Source organism: Astyanax mexicanus, chromosome 1, assembly GCF_023375975.1.
Source record: "Astyanax mexicanus isolate ESR-SI-001 chromosome 1, AstMex3_surface, whole genome shotgun sequence".
NCBI lineage: Eukaryota > Metazoa > Chordata > Actinopteri > Characiformes > Acestrorhamphidae > Astyanax > Astyanax mexicanus.
In genome coordinates, this window is record NC_064408.1 from 24,825,971 (window position 1) to 24,844,159 (window position 18,189).

The following is an 18,189-nucleotide window of genomic DNA, read 5'->3' on the forward strand; positions in this document are numbered from 1 at the left end:
TAGAAATAATGCAACAATTGTTTGATATGTTGTCAAATTTGCTACCAGAGTATGTTCCATACAGATCAATTACAGTAACAAAACAAACAAAAACTATTACGGTAAAACTTAACCCCTGAGCTGCTTTAAAAAAGTCAGCACAAACCAAAATAGTAATATCTTGACTCAGTTCAGTCAAGAAAATATATTTGATAAGTTCACTGACTGGAACTGAGTACAAACACTAAGAAGAACATCGTATCTAACTACTTTAACATTAGCTCGCTGGCTAACAGCAAATTTGAACACCAAACTTGAACACCAAATACATCATCTTGGCAAAAAACGACAAGGAACATTGTGCAGAGTGTCTGTTGATGTGACCAACAGAAAAACACCACATGATCAATAATAGTATGATATGAAATGGTAAAACTAACTAGCACATTGCCTGAGAGCTTAACTACAACTCAGCTACTCCATGTAATAAAGAGAAAGAAAGGTCCTGCAGATGTTCTACTCCAGCCAGTGCCAATATTATCACAGGAAAACTATTACTATTACTAAGTACTGGAATTAGACACTGGACATGAAAAGACAGTTTAGATAAAATAAATGAGATAAAAATGGTCTGTTTGTCTGTTCTGTTATCGAAATACAGGTGTTGGACAATGAAATTGAAACACCTGTCAGTTTAATGTGGGAGGTTTAATGGCTAAATTGGAGCAGCCTGGTGGCCAATCTTCATTAATTGCACATTGTACCAATAAGAGCAGAGTGTGAAGGTTCAATTAGCAGGGTAAGAGCACAGTTTTGCTCAAAATATGGCAATGCACACAACATTATGGGTGACATACCAGAGTTCAAAAGAGGACAAATTGCTGGTGCACGTCTTGCTGGCGCATCTGTGACCAAGACAGCAAGTCTTTTTGATGTATCAAGAGCCACGGTATTCAGGGTAATGTCAGCATACCACCAAGAAGGACCAACCACATCCAACAGGATTAACTGTGGATGAAAGAGGAATGTGTGGGGATGTGTGGAGCTACGCATCATACTGCAACCATCCAGCAGAGGGATGTGCTGTTCATGAATTCCTACAGTCATAGATCTTAATGTATTAATTATGCAGACATTTTGAAAATCTGTGGAATTGCCCTTTCATACAGTTTAGAATGCCCTTTAAAATGCTACTCTCGATCTCTAACTCTTTCACCCTTTCTCTTTCTCGTTCTTTCTCTATCTTCGTATCTGTTTAACTGTCTGTGTGTTAGGATGAGGGCAGTGCTTAATCATATATAAACACACACACATAGTTTCAAGTTGTTAACACATAAATGAGCCATTTTTGTGCACTAAATAATCTAAGATATTAATTAAAAAACTGTTATATTAACTTATTGTACAATACTGAGATGCCAAGTCTATCCCTAGTTGACCATAAAGGGTTACCACAGAGCAGTATAGTATAGTGACCTATATCTTGCTTTTTTTTTTTTTTACCATATTTACACATATATTTACATTCTTTGTATTTATGCATATTACACATTTGCTCTGCATTCTGACTTGTACATGTATTAAGTACTTTTAATAGGCATTGCCAATAATGCTAAAAATGTCTGTCTCTAACAGGCCACTAAGCACTGCTGTGTGCAAATCTGCTGTTGCAAAATCGTACTTATCCGTTAAATATGCCAATATCAGATTTAGCAAGGTCCTTGGGTTACGGTCTGACGACAAAGTCCTTCTTAATGCAGCTAAGCATGCACATAATGATGCCCGCTGAACCATAAACCAAGAAACAAAGCGCCAAAATTCGCCTAACCAAGTAGCTTATGATCTGACCAAAGGTTAAACCTTCAGCGGTAAACAAAAACACCAACGAGCAAAAGTGAAAACAAGGTCTAAAACCCATAGACTTAAGACTTTTGATCGAAATTTCTTAATCCAGCTTAATTCCTGAGATGTTATACACGGTAAAACCACACAACACACTTACATTCACCTTCTCTTTTTCTTACTCACACTCACTCATAAAGTCACTTGCTAATGTAAACTTGTGTACACACATGCTTGGGCTCAGATTCTCCCACTCACAAACACACACACACACACACACACACAGCCACCCACACATTAATGATTGTGTGATACGAAGCACATTACTGGTCCAGTATAATGGAGACCAGTGTTCTCCGGGCTACTGATGGCCGGGCTTGATTACGGGTTCTCTGACCCAAAGCAACCTGGCCGTCTAGACAGCTCATGGCTGGGCCAGCCTCCCGTCTCTTCTCCTCCCGCCTCCTCACACTGACACAGGGGGGCAGGCAGAAGTGTAGTCTGTAGGATGTGAACTCAGAATTTGCATATACTGACTGAAAAAGGCATAATGGCTATTATTACTATTGTAAAGAAACAAAAGTATTACAGTGAATTAAACAATGGAGCTCCAAGCCTTAACAGCCATGGAAATACACGGAAAGGAATGCAGGGAATTTTACATTAAACTGGATAATGATCTGAAAAGAGTATCTTACTTCTATTCAATTGTGTAGATATTTTTATGTAAGCTACAGTATATACAGTATTCATAAGGTCTTATAATAATCCTAGGGTCTTCTTTATACCGGGTTCTATAAAGCTAGGGTCTATTGCACATCACAATGCAACTGGTATTATATATATAATATAATATTTTGACATATGAATACATGTAATTACTGTTCTAATACACATATATGATCTATTCAGATACTATCAATATTTAGAACATGAAATTCCCTGACTGTCATAGGACAGTAACAACTACCTAGGAAGTAGGTGAATAAATGAATGAAGTTACACTCATATAGCACCTTTCTTGAAACCCAAGATCGCATTACGAATATTTTCCACCCAACCATTTATACTTCACACTCATGAAAAGACACTTGGGGGAGAAGTGGCACCCAGTTGCCTACAGCATACTCTCAACCAGAGGACTGCATCAGGCACTAAGGAGCCAAAACATATCTGGGCACAGAGTCATGCATACATTCACACATACATACTTACACCCACACATATACAGGCCAATTTAGAGTATTGAATTTTTGGGCAATTTGGAGTATCCGATTTACTTTACTCCATATTTTTGGACTATGTGAGAACCTGGAGTCCCTGGAAGAAACGCAGACACAAGGAGAATATGGAAAAACCCAAGACTCCAGCGCTAGGAGGCGAATATGCCAAACACTAAGCCCCCGTGCCAACATCAGTTAAGCTGGTGTCTCTTTTTATGAAGCACTGTCACATAGGGGTGAAACGATTACTCGAGTAAATCGAGTAACTCGATTTAAAAAAATGATCAATACATTTTCTGTGCCTCAAGGAATCGTTTAATTAATTTTAAAACTCAAAGTACGGAATTTAGCGTGGAATTTTAATGTGAAAAAGTGCTTACGTTGCCCACGCAGGTGAAAAAGAGGTTTTTGGAGCGGAGAGAGCAGATAAATTTAACTTATAACAAATCAAGAAGATTTCCATCAGTGTAGCTTAATAACATAACGACAGCGCTGTGTAGTATTAGAAATACTGTCTAATGTGTGTGTGGTTAGTTTATTACAACGGAGACAAATTCTAGAATAATACAGACTTTATGTAATCAGTAAACACAGCGCTGTGGAGATAAACAATTACATTTTAAAGTAAGGCTGAGCTAAAGTTACTGTGGCCGGAAAACACAGCCATGAACTTACCGTATTTTTCGGACTATAAGGCGCACCGTATTATAAGACGCACTATCAAAGAACGCCTATTTTCTGCTATTTTTCCATACATAGGGCGCATCGCATTATAAGGCGCGTTAAGTGACACTAGAAAGGGTGCCTATATCAAAGTGAACAGGGGTGGCGCCATGTTTCCCTTCCCCCACCGGGGGTGGTCGCTTGCCGGTGGAGCGTCTCAGTATACAAATCTAGCTATTTCAAAGTCAAACGAGTGCTGGATATTAATCTACACAGATTCCTCTCCTGAAAACTGTTTATTTGGGTGAGTAACGTGCTTCAGTTTATTTACAGTAAGCTTAGATTTCCAGATGTCCACTAAGGCTTGCTGCACCAGCGTTAGCATAGCTATCCGCTAGCACGCTAGCTAGTCACCTAAACTAGTAAAGTTAACCCAAACTTAAACGACAGCGTTACACTGAGTAATCCTGCGTGTTCTGGTAAGACAGTGAGATATTAGCTAGCGATTCGTCCCCCGTAGCTTGTTTTAACACGGTAAACAAGCAGATTACAGGCTGATAAAACTCACCTCTGAGAGAGTTAGCGCTTAGCATCTAGCTAATGCTAGCCAGGCAAAGCAGCACAGACTTACAGGCCGATAACTCACCTCTGAACGGTGAACGCTTAGCGATTAGCATCTAACTCTAATAATACTGCTCCAGCAGTATTAAAAGTGCTAAATTTAGAAAATACTGATCTCTGAACAGTGAAAAAGCTAGCTAGCTAAGCGGTTAGCATCTAGCTAATGCTATTGCTGCTCCAGCCTCGGAGCGGCACGGCTCTGCACGGAGTGTGTGTTTACTGCTCCTTACACCTGACGGGTAAAATTTAGATAATACTGATCTCTGAACAGTGAATAAGCTAGCTAATGCTATTTGCTGCTCCAGCCTCGGAGCTGCACGGCTCTGGACTCTGTATAGCACTGAAACTCTGTATAACGCTGCACGGAGTGTGTGTTTACTGCTCCTTACAACCTGACGAGTAAAATTTAGATAATACTGATCTCAGTGAATAAGCTAGCTAGCTTAGCGGTTAGCATCTAGCTAATGCTATTGCTGCTCAGCCTCGGAGCTGCACGGCTCTGGACTCTGTATAGCACTGAAACTCTCTATAACGCTGCACGGAGTGTGTGTTTACTGCTCCTTACAACCTGACGAGTAAAATCCATACAAAAGGCGCACCGTATTATAAGACGCACTGTCAATTTTTGTGAAAATTAAAAGTTTTTAAGTGCGCCTTATAGTCCAAAAAATACGGTACTGTATTATTGTCATTTAGTCTTAGTTATGTCAATTAACTAGATCTGAGTGTGTAAAACGTAAATAAAAAAATCAATAAAAAAATAAAAAAATTTAGTACTTTAGTTGTCACAGTTATTCCACAGGTCTTGAAGTATTTCTGAAAACATCCCCTGTCCACTGACTTTGTGGGAAAAGAATGCAGCAAGCTTATCCAATCCATGTTTATGCCTCTATTATTGATTTATTCCCTATATTTAATACTTACAAGAAATGTAAGAATTAAAAGTTGAAATAATTTAGTTGAAATCATTTAACTTAATTTATTAAATTATTATTATTATTATTTTTAATTGCTTTTTAGGCAAGCAAATATATTTTATCCGATTACTTGATTAATCAAATTGAATTTTTAGTAGAGTACTCGATTACTAAAAAAATCGATAGCTGCACACACCATACTGTCGCACCATACAGGGCTATCATGCTAAAAAATCTCAGTGTGAATGGAAATACTTTTAAAAATGGAAAAAGGGAATGTGTGGTCATTTGTGCCTCGAAAATATCCCATCTAATCTGTTAGGTTTGTGATCTGTTATACCAAAAGTCATATGTTCCTAGTGTCCTATATTCTAATGACCTATATTTACAGGACGTTCATGTCTTAATGCTCATGATCATATATACATATATCATTATATTCCCATGGTTGTATGTTTATAAGACCCTGTATTCACAGAGTCATTTTTTTTCCCCTAGGAACCAGTATTCACAATATGGATCTTGGTTCCTCCTTGTTCCTTGGGTTCCATATTTACATGGTATTATATTCTAACGGCCCTATAATCACATGGTAATATGCGGCCCTGAGGTCCTAAGGCCCTATATACAATCATTATTGCGCGCAACCTTACAGTAAAAGGAAAACATCCAATACTCCACATGCTAATTTAATGGTTGTAATTTCTTGTGTGATGTAAAAGAAACATAATTTTTAAATAAAAAAAATATAATTTTACATGCTAATAATCTCTAATCTGTGCCCTAGTTTGTCTCTTTTAGTTTGTGTAGGGTTACAAATTGTGTATTTCAGGCAATTAAAACTGGCATAGGTTTTGGAATGACATTGTAGCAAAACCTATTTTAGTGCCAACTAAATCTTTAGTCTTTAAAAAAATGTCATTATACTGATCAAAATGCTGTTCACTTTTGTGAAAAATTATGATGTTTTTTACTTTAATTTTAGGGTACAACAAGGATTCAAAAGAGACTTTATTGTCATTTCACATCACATTTGGTGCATGAGATGGAATTAAATCGTATTCCCACGGTCCAGTTACACCCAAAAAGCAAAAAAAAAAAAAAAAAAAAAAATATATATATATATATATATATATATATATATATAATAGATATCAGATAAATACAGATAACGTAGAGATTCACTAAAACTAGTTGCTTAATGCAACTACTTACATTGTAGTAGGTTGTAAACTCGAACATAGGCTACAATCTAATTCTGCTGATGCACCTGGCTACAGGACCGTAACCATGACCATGACCTTAGACTAGACTACTCCATATGAGCTCTGCATTTCTGAGATGCTTCCTGCACTATCACACCTAACCTTGTTGGCTCAGTTTCTGTTTGAATCTAGCGGTCTTCATCCACTCAGCCACAGACTCCTCAGTATCTACATTCCTCTTCTCCACTTCAGGTCCCTATCTGTCCCTCTGTCTGCTGGCAGCTTTTCTGCTAGTCTCATCCTTCTCATTGTCTTTCGTGTCCATTCATTCCTTTCTCACTTTTTCTAGCACAATCTACCCTTTATTCTCTCTTGCAATTGAATTATGGCCCAGTGTAGACTACAGCAGCTCTGCTATCTCATAATAAGGAGCTTATGTCAGCACTGTGATTGTATAGATGCATCATTCTACATGGAGCTCTGCTCATAATGTTTGATAAGGTGCTAACTTGGACTAAACCACAGGGTAAAGCTGGGTTTCTACTACAGGTTTGAAGGCTTGGGGCCCTAACGTACACCCTGTGTAAGGCACGTTGTGAAGCTCTTTGCTACCATACACCCCTTTAACAGTCTATTGTCATGCCTTGCACCGGCACCTTCAAAACAGCTTTGGAGTTTAGGAATAAATCTACACTGATGGGCGTGGTGGTCTAGAGGTGAAGTGTGTTTACGTAAATGTCTGGCAAAGCACAAACTCAACTTTTAACTCAACAATAAACAGATTAAAGAATAAAAAAACATTGCTGTTCCCTTAAATGAGCTGCTGGCATACCTTCACAGTGTGAACACCCAGATCAGTATTCTCTGCTGAGACGCACAAAGCGCTGCGCTGTTAAGATACGAAGCTCCAAAGTCAGAGCACACCTGACTTTGGGGAATGGCAAGCAACACACTGATTGGTTTATTTCATGTTACACCCAAAACACAACCACGATTAATTAAGAAAATTAATAAATGCATTGCGCGCATCGAGCCACGCAAGATGTATTTTTTATGCCCTCACGAAACCAAAGACACACTGACATGCCCTAAATCCAGCTGCTGTTGAACAATTAACCGGTGAACTATAGATCACTAAAGTAGGGCCCTTGGTATCATTCATAAGGTTTTGATATCGAAACTAAATCAACACTTCAAGAAAAAATCCTGAACAACATTTACTGACAAAAGAAAGAAAGAAGCATTCTGACACATTATTTACTTTTTGGGGTAAGATGTTAAAGACAGAATACTGGTGAAACCAGGTAAGAACAGTGAGAGATAAAGATAAAGAGAGATAATAATGAGAGTTTTACGAAACACAACCTTTTACCTTATCTGTAATATCTACTTTTTTAATTAATTTTCATTCATAATATGTGTTATTGCACTCCACTGGTTTTTAATTCTTTTTTTTTTTTTTATATTTCATAGTATTACATGGAATTGTTTTGGGATATCCTACAGATCTCCATGCTCATTAATATTCAGTAGTTACGTATGTAGTACTACAGTATCTGGTGTTTACAGCCTTTTTATGAGCACTCATAAGCTTCCACTTACACATCAGGGACCGTAAAAATAACAGTAATAGTGGTCTGTGTAAAGACGTCTGCTATTCTGCTATGCTTCACCACTGACAATTCAGGAACCATCAGCAAAGATAATGAAAATAATAACAGCAACACTTTTGGAACACCAGTCATTTTTAAATAGTGGCTTACAAGAACACACAGGGTTTGTATATTTTAAGAGTCCAAACACACTGAGTCAGTTAACCAAAAAGAGTTTTTTGCAGAAATAAAGCTGACAGATTTTAAGCCTAGGACACTTATTCACAACCATTATAATGACCTCTGTTTTTAATTGTCTGCCATTCACTTTTTGTTCCAGAAACATAAAATTGGGAATGGAAAACAACCCATTAACATGGCTGCCATGTGACAAGTATTTTACTGTTACGTATCCCAACTTATTATGTAAAATCAGAAATCAGTTTTTTGTGTACCTATTTCAAGGTCAAAATAGGATAACAGTTGATTTCTTGTTTCCTATTTTTTATTTCTGAAACAGAAAACAAATGGCCAAAACCATCACTGACCATGGAATAGGATAAAAGTATATTTTTATTCTAGTTTGGACACCTTACATTTTACTCATGTGGATAAGATTCTCTTTGCATAGTTTTTGTTTGATTGATCATTTAGCAAATTTATGTTGCCACTGGCTGGATTTTAGGTTAGTCCATGAACAGCTTAACCTGTGTTTACCCTGGGCTGAACTCCCATATTTGTACCTTGTAGCATTCAGCTAAACACATTCCGCAAATTCTAGGATTATAATTTGCAGATTATAAATTGCCTTACTTACCTAATTTGATCCCAGTGTTTGCACAGGCAGTTTAAGCTCTGTGGGTGCGTCCCAGTTTAGTACTAAACAGTACTACTAACTAGTTTTTGAGTAAGTTGAACATAATATTGAACGTAATATCCACAATGCATATTTAGAAACGGTGGGTGTACAAGAATGGTTTTAATGGACACACTATTTTCCCACAATACAATGCGAAACAAAAAGGGAGAAGCTATAATCACATAAAACATATATTGCAACACAATGCAAGTGCAGCGACATCAGGAGAACTTTGTTTGTATTTTCTTTAACAGTTTATAGCAAAAGTTCATCCCAGCCTGTTAGTACAAAATGAGTATTTTTCACATTATAATACGGCACACTGGATTATAAGGCGCATTTTAAGAGACATTACAAAGAACTTCTAATTCAGCAGGTCTCGCAAAACTGTCATAAAAAACGAGCTAAGCACTAAAGCTGGAGCTTTAGCATTAGCATTAGCGGCTAACCGCTACAGCAGTGCTAGCCAGGGTTAGGAGCAGGCTACAGGTTGATAATACTCACCTCTGAACAGGGAAATAGCAAGCGTGGTTAGCAGCTAATACTAATACTACTCCAGCCCTGAAGCTGAAGAACTAAACTGAGAACCCTAAATAACTCTAGAATCTTGGTTCAGTTGTTTACTGAATTTACACCTGCCTAAACAGTGAGCGCCAATATTTATTCAGACTGAAAAGTGCCAGTGTGAAAACACCTTAGGTTTTCTCAATCAAGCAGAAGCAGTAAAATATGGGGACCTGCTTACATCCACCAAGACTTTCACTTCCACTACTATTTTAGCTTTTTTTTTAAAAGCACAAGCACATTATTGTGTCCGGGTCAGACTACACTAATATCCAGTTCTGTTGTAACTCAATAAAAGGTGCAGCAGTGGTGTGAATTATAGCATGACCACTATGCTAGTGAAATTATCTTGTGTCATTGCAGAAGCTTATCGAAACAATGACACAGTAAATGCGTGCCGCAATCAAAGCTAAAGGCAGTCCAACCAAATATCAGAGTGTGTGACCTTTTTTTTTTGGTGAGGATTTTTGGCCAGGCAGTGTATATAGCACTGGAAACCTAAAAAACAATATCTGTGTAAGTCTCAAATACCATGTGGGAAAAAAAGACAAATCATTTCTGAAACTGAATTAGATTTAAATATATTTGAATTGCTAAATCAAGCTATTTTGCTTCTATATTAATTAGCACCCACCTTACCTGAACTGTGATTTTTTTTATTTATAGTAACACATACATCAGGATTGTAATGGCCAATTTTCAAAATTAATACTCCAGATTGGATCAGTGGCAAACAGACTGAATCGGAACATTCCTTGAAAAAGCATAAGAACGCAACAACACTGGTGTTGCATTCACCTTAGTGCCTGAAATCAGGGCAACTAAAATGGAAAAGAAGATGCTCAAAAGAAATAAAAACAGAAACAAGATCAATCTAGAAAAGGTGCAAGAGATAAACATGTGGAGAAAGAGGAGGAAAGAAGACAGCAAGAGTAGAGACAGAGAGAGAAAGAGAGAGAGAGAAGAGTAAAGCAATAATCAGGCACATTTTCAGCAGGAGAGAGCCCTAAATGGCCATAATTATCCACAATCACCATGTGCGTTAAATATATGCATGCGGCTATAAGTCTGTGCAGAGGAATCCCTTAGTAGCACATAAAACACTCCATCCTAGCCTCATACACAGACGCACGGTGGCTTTACGGCTTCAGCAGCCTTAACGCCCACTCACATGCATTATATTTCACACACATACACACACACACACACACACTCTTACACTTGCTTAATTATCTATAATCACAGAGCACAAGTTAAATAAGATGCACGGCCACACGAAGGAATCCCTTACAAACACACACCCATGTTCACTCCTTTCTCCTCCACAGCACACACACACTGTAGTCCATTCAAACACACACACACACACACATGCTGTGGTTAGCACTACTATCTGGGAGCTGTCATGCCTGCACTCCTCTTACACATCGTCTCCTTGCATTAATGGGACCAGACACAGAACACTCCAGATGCAGAACTAGGCCATTTACTACTACTATACTGGAAGGGGCAGAAGAAAAACACACCAGTACAACCCACCAAGCATATCAACCCTAATGCAATATCACTACCAAAGCATTTATTTACTAATACACCAATATAGACCTGGCAATTGAGATGATGCATGGTCTTAATTACACAAAAAAAACACAGATTCCTGCAAAACCAAGCCTGCAGCTATGTCTCAGGCAGATATGTAAATGATTACAGGTGTGGTCTAATTCAGCACTAGCTCTTGCCACAAGATGGAGTAAAAGTGCTTTCTCTGCTGCCCTATAAAAAGGCTCTTAGTTGCAACTTTTAGGTAATATACCTCTTGAAGAGAGATCTTTGACTGCTAGATATGCCTCAACACGAAATTTAAAGATATTTTTGCCAGACACTGAAAGGATGTCACCAGACTGAGAGAAGCAGAATGGTCGTTTCAATAGTCTGAAACCTAACTTATCATCATTTTAAGCAATAAACCCAAGTTCAGTTTAGAATGCAATGCAATCTGGTTCAAGAATGGAGGTCTCATGGTAAGCATCCTGCCTTTGATAGATTTATCCCAACTACTGGTGTGATGACCTGGGGAGCCAACACATACACCAGTAGGGATATGTCTGACACTAAAAACTCAGCAATATGTACCTGACATCCTGCAACCACATATTTTGCCTCTCATGGCAATGACTTCCAACTGATCTTTTTCAGCAGGATAATGTTTACCCACACAGAAAAAGGTCCTTAAAGGAATATCTCTGCCAGATTGCTACACATCCTTGGCCTGGCTGGTCACCAGGTTTATCGTCAACTAAGATCATTTATGGGACCAGCTGGAAAGCCAGTTTTGGGAACTTACAAATGTCCAGAATCCACAGGCACAGCTGCATCATCTGTAGCAAATGTGCCAAATGTTGCCATATTTACATTACTGTATTTTGTGACAGTGATATTGCATTAAACTGTTTTTATAATGTAACGTTTATTTTTACATAGGATCCTAGGGTAATTTTCACATTCAGGGGAGGTCCTACGTTCCTGTCCAGAAAATTAGAAGCTGAATCACCTGCTGTTTTTCAATCAACTCATGTGTGAGTAGAAGCTGATACCATGTAGAAAATTAAATAGCACAATGTCAAGTTTAAACAAGAAATCTATTATTTTTTCATGGTTTTAAGTTTGTGAGTTAAGTATTACTCTAAAGTAAGACCTTAAATATCATATTCATGTTTTATTGGCCATTTTGTCATTTGATGCCACATATCACAGTGTAGAATACTTAATTACATACCTTTGCTGTCCTTCCTGCTGTTCTGGTGAACTCTTAGTTCCTCTGACTTGAAAAAGTCAATGCTGGCATAAGTGTTGATTTTTGAGTTGGTATTTCCCCCGACTGCTGTTCCAGCCAAACCAACTGTTGACACTCCTCCCAAGACAGAGAAGTGTGATCCAGAAGATCCATCCAGGCCGAGCTGAGCACTCTCCTTACTGGCCAAGTCAAGATCAATGTAGTTTAGACCTTGTTCCAGAGATGAAGACACAGCCTGGGTCGTGGGCATAGCTGCCACCCCAGGACCAGCACACTGTGAAGTGTTCGGCTGTCCAGTAGCCCAGAGGGAACTATCTAGGCCTTGGTGTCGAGATGGATTTGTCTGAGGGGTTTCAGGGAAAATGGAGGTGGATGAAGCGGGAGAAATAGGGAGAGGTGGAGGCGCCTTAAAAGTGTCAGATCTGTGCCTTCGTCTTGCTGACGATTCTGCTCTTACCAGCCGAGCACCTTGATCTGACCTGGGGAAAGCTTTGGGTGAGGAGAACTCTAAGTTTTGTTCCCGGTCAACAGAGACAGGCTCAGATGTTTGGATAGGTTTAGGGCAATGTGCAGGGTTGTCTGCTTTGGCTAATCCAAATGCCATTTCCGTGTAGTCTGTAAAAGCAGGAGCAGGAGCCATGTCTCCAGATGCCAAGATAATCTTACTATTCTTTCTGTGTCCTATGTCAGCTTCCTGCCCCACTTGAGGAGCCCTGGGGAGCTTCTCTCTGGTCTTTGGGGCTACTGCTGGACTGGGATTAAAAGATAGGGGTGTGCAGGACAGTGGCGAGTTCCCTAAATCCATGTTAACATATTCAGAGGATGTGGACATGGTGGTGGAGAGGGGTGCTGAAAAGCTGCGGGGTAGACTGGAACTGCCAACTTGGCATGGAGCTGGTCGGTAAAAGACCTTTGGATGTCCCTGCACCATAGCGCTCCCCTGATCTACTGCTGTTACCCCTTTGTTGCAACTTCCTTGTTCACTCTGAAAAACAATGCTAACATATTCACCAGAGCTCTGGGGCACCGTGGGTTGCAAGGTCTCCTTGACTTTAGGTAAAGTGTTGGCTTTGGACATATCCACAAAGAGGCTGAAAGGCCTGCCTTTCCGTTGCTGTGGATGACCCTGTTTCTGTACCCCTGGCCCTCGCCTCTGCTGGTGATATAAGTGAGCTGTGTCTTTGGAGTGAGCACTCCCTACCCTGTGTCCTGTGCTCAACCTGGTGGTCTTCCCTGCTATCCCAGCAGGCAAGGACAATGGTTTGTCTTCCAAGCTCTCAGTGCTTGCTGAACTGGAAGAGAAAGACGAGGAGGACAGGGACAGGTGTCCACCTCCATTTGGGCCAACAGAAGGGTCACCTCCACTGGGGTAAGCACCATGCTTAACTCTTCGTCCAGCACCACTGCCTCTCCTACAAACTCCTTCAGACTTCCTCCCCTCACCCAGATCATCCTCAAAACGAGTGGAGAGGGTGGTGTGTTTGTAGGAGCGTGGCAGGGAAAAGTAGGAGTACACTGTCTTGGGCTGCAGTGGGTGCTGTTCAGGATGTGAGGGTGGCGTGCTGCAGGCTGATCTGGCACTAATGGGCGACATGTTCATGTAGTCACTTCCTGCTCGACTCTCCATGCTGCTTCTGCTCCCCCACAAGCAACTGCTCATACCATGGAGATCAGGTGAACAGCTGCTGTTGGGGGACATGATCATGTAGCCCTCAGAGACAGGAAGCCGAATGTGCTGTGGTGGTGAAACACTGTTGTTTGGAGTCATAGCCATATACTCATCCACTGCCTTTGATTCTGCTTCAGACACTGAAAGAGATAGGCTAGCAGGAGGAGCTGTAACTCCTGGTAACATGGACATGTAGCCACTGTCAATAGATGCATCCTCTGGAACCTCCCTCGTATTGACACCTTTATCTGCGGAGGTTTCCAGCTGCACACATGTAGTTGTGGCTGAACTTCCTGAGCCTCGTCGAGAGGTGAACGACTCCCTGCTGGCACTGCGAGACATTACAGCATAGTCTTCATATTCCTCCTCCTCCTCCTCCCTGCGGCGAGGCACTAGGCGCTCATGAGCAGAAGAAGGTGGAAGGGAGGCACGCTTGCTAAGTAGTCTGCGTTCAGCTTCACATTCTCTGTTAGAGGAGCGACGGAGAATCCTGCGCCCGTGTGATCGCTTGTGTGAGCTGTTCCGATGTCCCACTAAGACGCAGCCAGCAGGGGTATCCACTAAGGCGGCAGGAAGTCCCGCAGCCAAAAGGGAGTGTTCACCAGGGCTGGAGCCATACTCATCAGAGGAGCCATAATCACTAGGTGAGCCTGACATGGATATCCTCTGTGGTATCCGAGCATAGGTGCAGATGGGCACTGTTCCCATTGGAGCTCCACCCAGTCCACATTCCGAGCCATGGCCAGAGCTGGAGGAGAGGCTGGGGGCTGGGGAGGGTGCTGGGTTGGGTGTGTACCGTGCCAGACTGAGGGTGATTTTGGCTGGGGTGGGCGCTCTTGTGGGTTTGGGTCGCAGAGTAGGGGTGGTAGAACAAGAGGAGCCATTAAGGCTTGGACTAGTGCTGAGAGCAGTCATTCTGCCACTGCCGTCTTCTGTCCGAGCCCCAATACTGGCAGTCCGTGACCTTGAGAAGCCATGCCGTGGCGTAGGTGATGTGTTAGTGCTGTGTGGCACTCCAGGAGTCTCCGTTCTAGCCCGTCTGGAGAAACCAACCTGTGAAGGTGGCAGGTTTGGGTGGTGCCGTCGGGATGGTACACTAATAGGATTTGAAGCTGTGCCACCTCCACAGGACGCACCCGCAGCCTGGGTTTTGCTACGCTGCCTGAACTCTTCACTCAAGGCCTTCATGGCCTCTAGTAGAGTCTCATGCATGTTCTGTGCTACTACAGAATCCTCCACCTGCATCCAAAACTCTCCAGGGCCCGTCATGGCTGAGCGACCCACCTCGATAAAGAAAAAGTTCTCTGAATGGCCACATCGTCGTACGTTCATCAGCTGTAGTACAACAGCAGCTACATCTGAGTTGAGCTTAACAAAATTGACTGTCTTATCTGTAAGGCAGAGCCGGTAGATGCCAATCAGGTTCCTTGCTTGGCCCAGACCCTTGGGCCAAAGTTTTACTTGCCAAACTTCCTTAAATGCTGGGCCAGGGGAAAGAAGTCCGCATTCTCCTCCACTGCCGTAGTCATCAGGTGTTTTACCTACAATAAAAACAGACAAAAGACAATGATTGAAACTATGAAAAAGCTTGATTTTGCAAACAGAATCCTCAAATAATTGTATTTTAGAAACATAATATTTTTGTTGAATATTATGTTAATAATTTGTTGAATATTAAAATAATGTTGAATATTTTCCTAGTTGTCATTGTCAAATATATGTCACAACATGTGTCTGTCTGTATGTCTGCCCTGTGATGGATTGGTGGCCTGTCCAGTGTCCACCCTGCCTTCTTCCCCATGATTGTCAGGAGGGGCTGTGTAACATGAACTGAATAGGCAGTTCAAAAGTCAATGATCCATAATGTTATGATACTAATAATGCACTCCAAATATCTGTATATGTAAAGGATTAAAGTAAAATGAATTATCCCGGACAGATATAATCTGTCTCTAGTAGATATATAATAAGAAATGAGAACAGTGTAATTTTTCTTTCGCTAAAAACCAAAAAAAAAAAAACAGCAAAAAAGTAGTTCCCTGGTGTGATAATTAGGGGTGCTATATGGCACGATATTTCAGGATATAATATCGTTCATGATATTCAAAAATGTTTGCGATATTATTGCGTAGGATACAATATGGCACACCCCTAATGACAATAATATAATTTACAAAGATTATTTATCGAACAAGTGTTATCGTGACAGACACGGTAATAACATTCCTATGCTGCAATATTATCTTTCATTTTATATGAATGGCATAAAATTACAATAATATAATTGTAGTGGATTAAACAGAGGATTCCTGCATCGCTTGGACACACACACACACACACACATACACACACACACATACTACCCCCACTTTATGGTCTATAAGGAACTTCAACCCCCAGAACACTCTAAAAGCCTTGGAGTTATCTTTTTCAAACAGCCTTAAATTTCAAAATGACATTTCCTGACTATTTCTTCACTCAGCCTCGCTCGAGAACCCTAAATGCAAGTCAGGGTAAACATTTTTAAATTCTTTTTTGACATTCCTTCAGACGCTGTCAGTCGTAAATCTGGATTTAGGACCGTTAATGTTTAAACATCTGGAACTGTGCACAATTGTGGTTTTGCCAACAGCACAATCACCAGGACAAGGACGGGACTACGGGACTTGAGAGAGGGTTCAAAACTTAATGAATGCCTTGGAAATTGTAAATTCACCAAATATATTATACCAATTTAGGGGTTTGTGCTTTCTGCAACCACTTAGAAATAAGATTCATGAAGTTAAAATGAATGCTCTTAGCTTGGAAATTACATTCCCAACACCAACTTCACCAACTTCCCCCACGGTCGTAAATTCCGACGACAGCCGCTTATCTAAACACAGCAGAGGGGAGGAATTTCTCACTAAGAAGATTTTGCTTAAAATACATATATATTGACTATATAAAAAAGGTGTTTTATAGAATGTTTACTAAATAATGGTATATGTGTCTGGTATATGGTATATGTGTTTGGATGTGTCCTGATTGAATTCTCCTACACATTCAAGTCTGAATCAACAAGGTTTAATTAGCATTTGATAATATAGCTTTATTTGGTTATCAGTGGTTTAATCATGTATTTTCTTTTAAGTGATTTAATTGGGTTTAAATAATATCATGACTCTTGATCTCTTTCTGACAGAGTACCATCCATCATTGTATTTCTAAGATTATCTTGAGTATTACAAAACTGTTTGTGGGCAATATATATATATTACATTTATTGTGATTCAATTGTAAGATTGTGTTTCCTGAATTTATCATCACAAACTGATATGCTGAAAAATGTATTTTGATCCACTGTTTAATTGAGTTTTCTTTTGGTTTGATCTATTAGAAAAATTCTGAAGCATGCTGACCATGTGAGCGAGGGGGGGTTTTATGGCCCTTTGTGAATCCCCCACCAAAGTTTGAAATTGCTCCTAGACCAATCAAAACACAGACACTTGGGCCACAGAGCCAATCGGAGCTCAAGGGCCAAACAGGCCACAGAGTCTAATAGTAAACTGGGCAGACACAGTTTAGAGTTCAGTTGCCAGTTGAGTTTTGGGAGTTCAGGTCAGAGCAGTTGGAGGAGAGAGGTTAGGGAGCCCAGAGATGGAGGAAGGATAGACTGTTAGTTTAGTCATCTTAAGTTAGTTTTCTTAGACTAGTGCATTTAATCTTCAAGTATATTAATATTAGCTATCCTAGTTAAAATATCTAAGGTTATTTTACAATCTACGAAGCCAAGCATTATTCCATCTAAGTTTAGCTAAAGTACAGCTGAAAAAGAGATCCGCCAGATCCAACCCAGAAATCTGCGGTCCGGAGGCCACCAGCAAGCCACCTGAGAGCGAAGGGATTTCCCTATGGGTTCTAATGGGGCTCCGTGCTGACCCAGGAAGTCCACCCACCCTGCAGACAGGCTCACGTGATCCTTTTTCGGGGTGAAGCAGCAGACGACCAACCCAGGCGGACGTCACCAAGGCCCACTTCAACAACTCAGAGTAAGGCAGAGCTGGGTTTAATCTTTCGGCAGATGGTGTCTGTTGGTCATGGTTTGGTCGGGTCTTTAATAGAGCGTCTTTAGTATAGATGACTCATTTTGAGTGGCTTGGTTGGAAATAAGAATTGGTTTCGTAGACTTAAAATGCCTTAGACCCTTATTTAGAAATATTCACTTTATAGTTCTATTAATCTTTATTCCTTTCATATCAGCATTATAACATGTTTGTTC

The 18,189-nt window shown here is 40.4% G+C and overlaps 2 protein-coding genes across 2 annotated transcripts in view; one reads left to right on the forward strand and one right to left on the reverse strand.

Annotated features, from left to right (window-relative positions):
* gnb2 (guanine nucleotide binding protein (G protein), beta polypeptide 2) overlaps window positions 1-18,189 on the forward strand; it is a 411,910-nt gene that overhangs the window by 206,625 nt on the left and 187,096 nt on the right. The gene's annotated exons all lie outside the window — the stretch shown is intronic.
* Window positions 1-18,189, reverse strand: part of si:ch211-284e13.4 (insulin receptor substrate 1-B) — a 46,443-nt gene that overhangs the window by 14,456 nt on the left and 13,798 nt on the right. Inside the window, exon 2 of the mRNA XM_007258097.4 lies at window positions 12,242-15,469. Within this exon, the coding sequence (XP_007258159.3) occupies window positions 12,242-15,469 (3,228 nt within the window). The remainder of the gene's footprint in view (window positions 1-12,241; window positions 15,470-18,189) is intronic.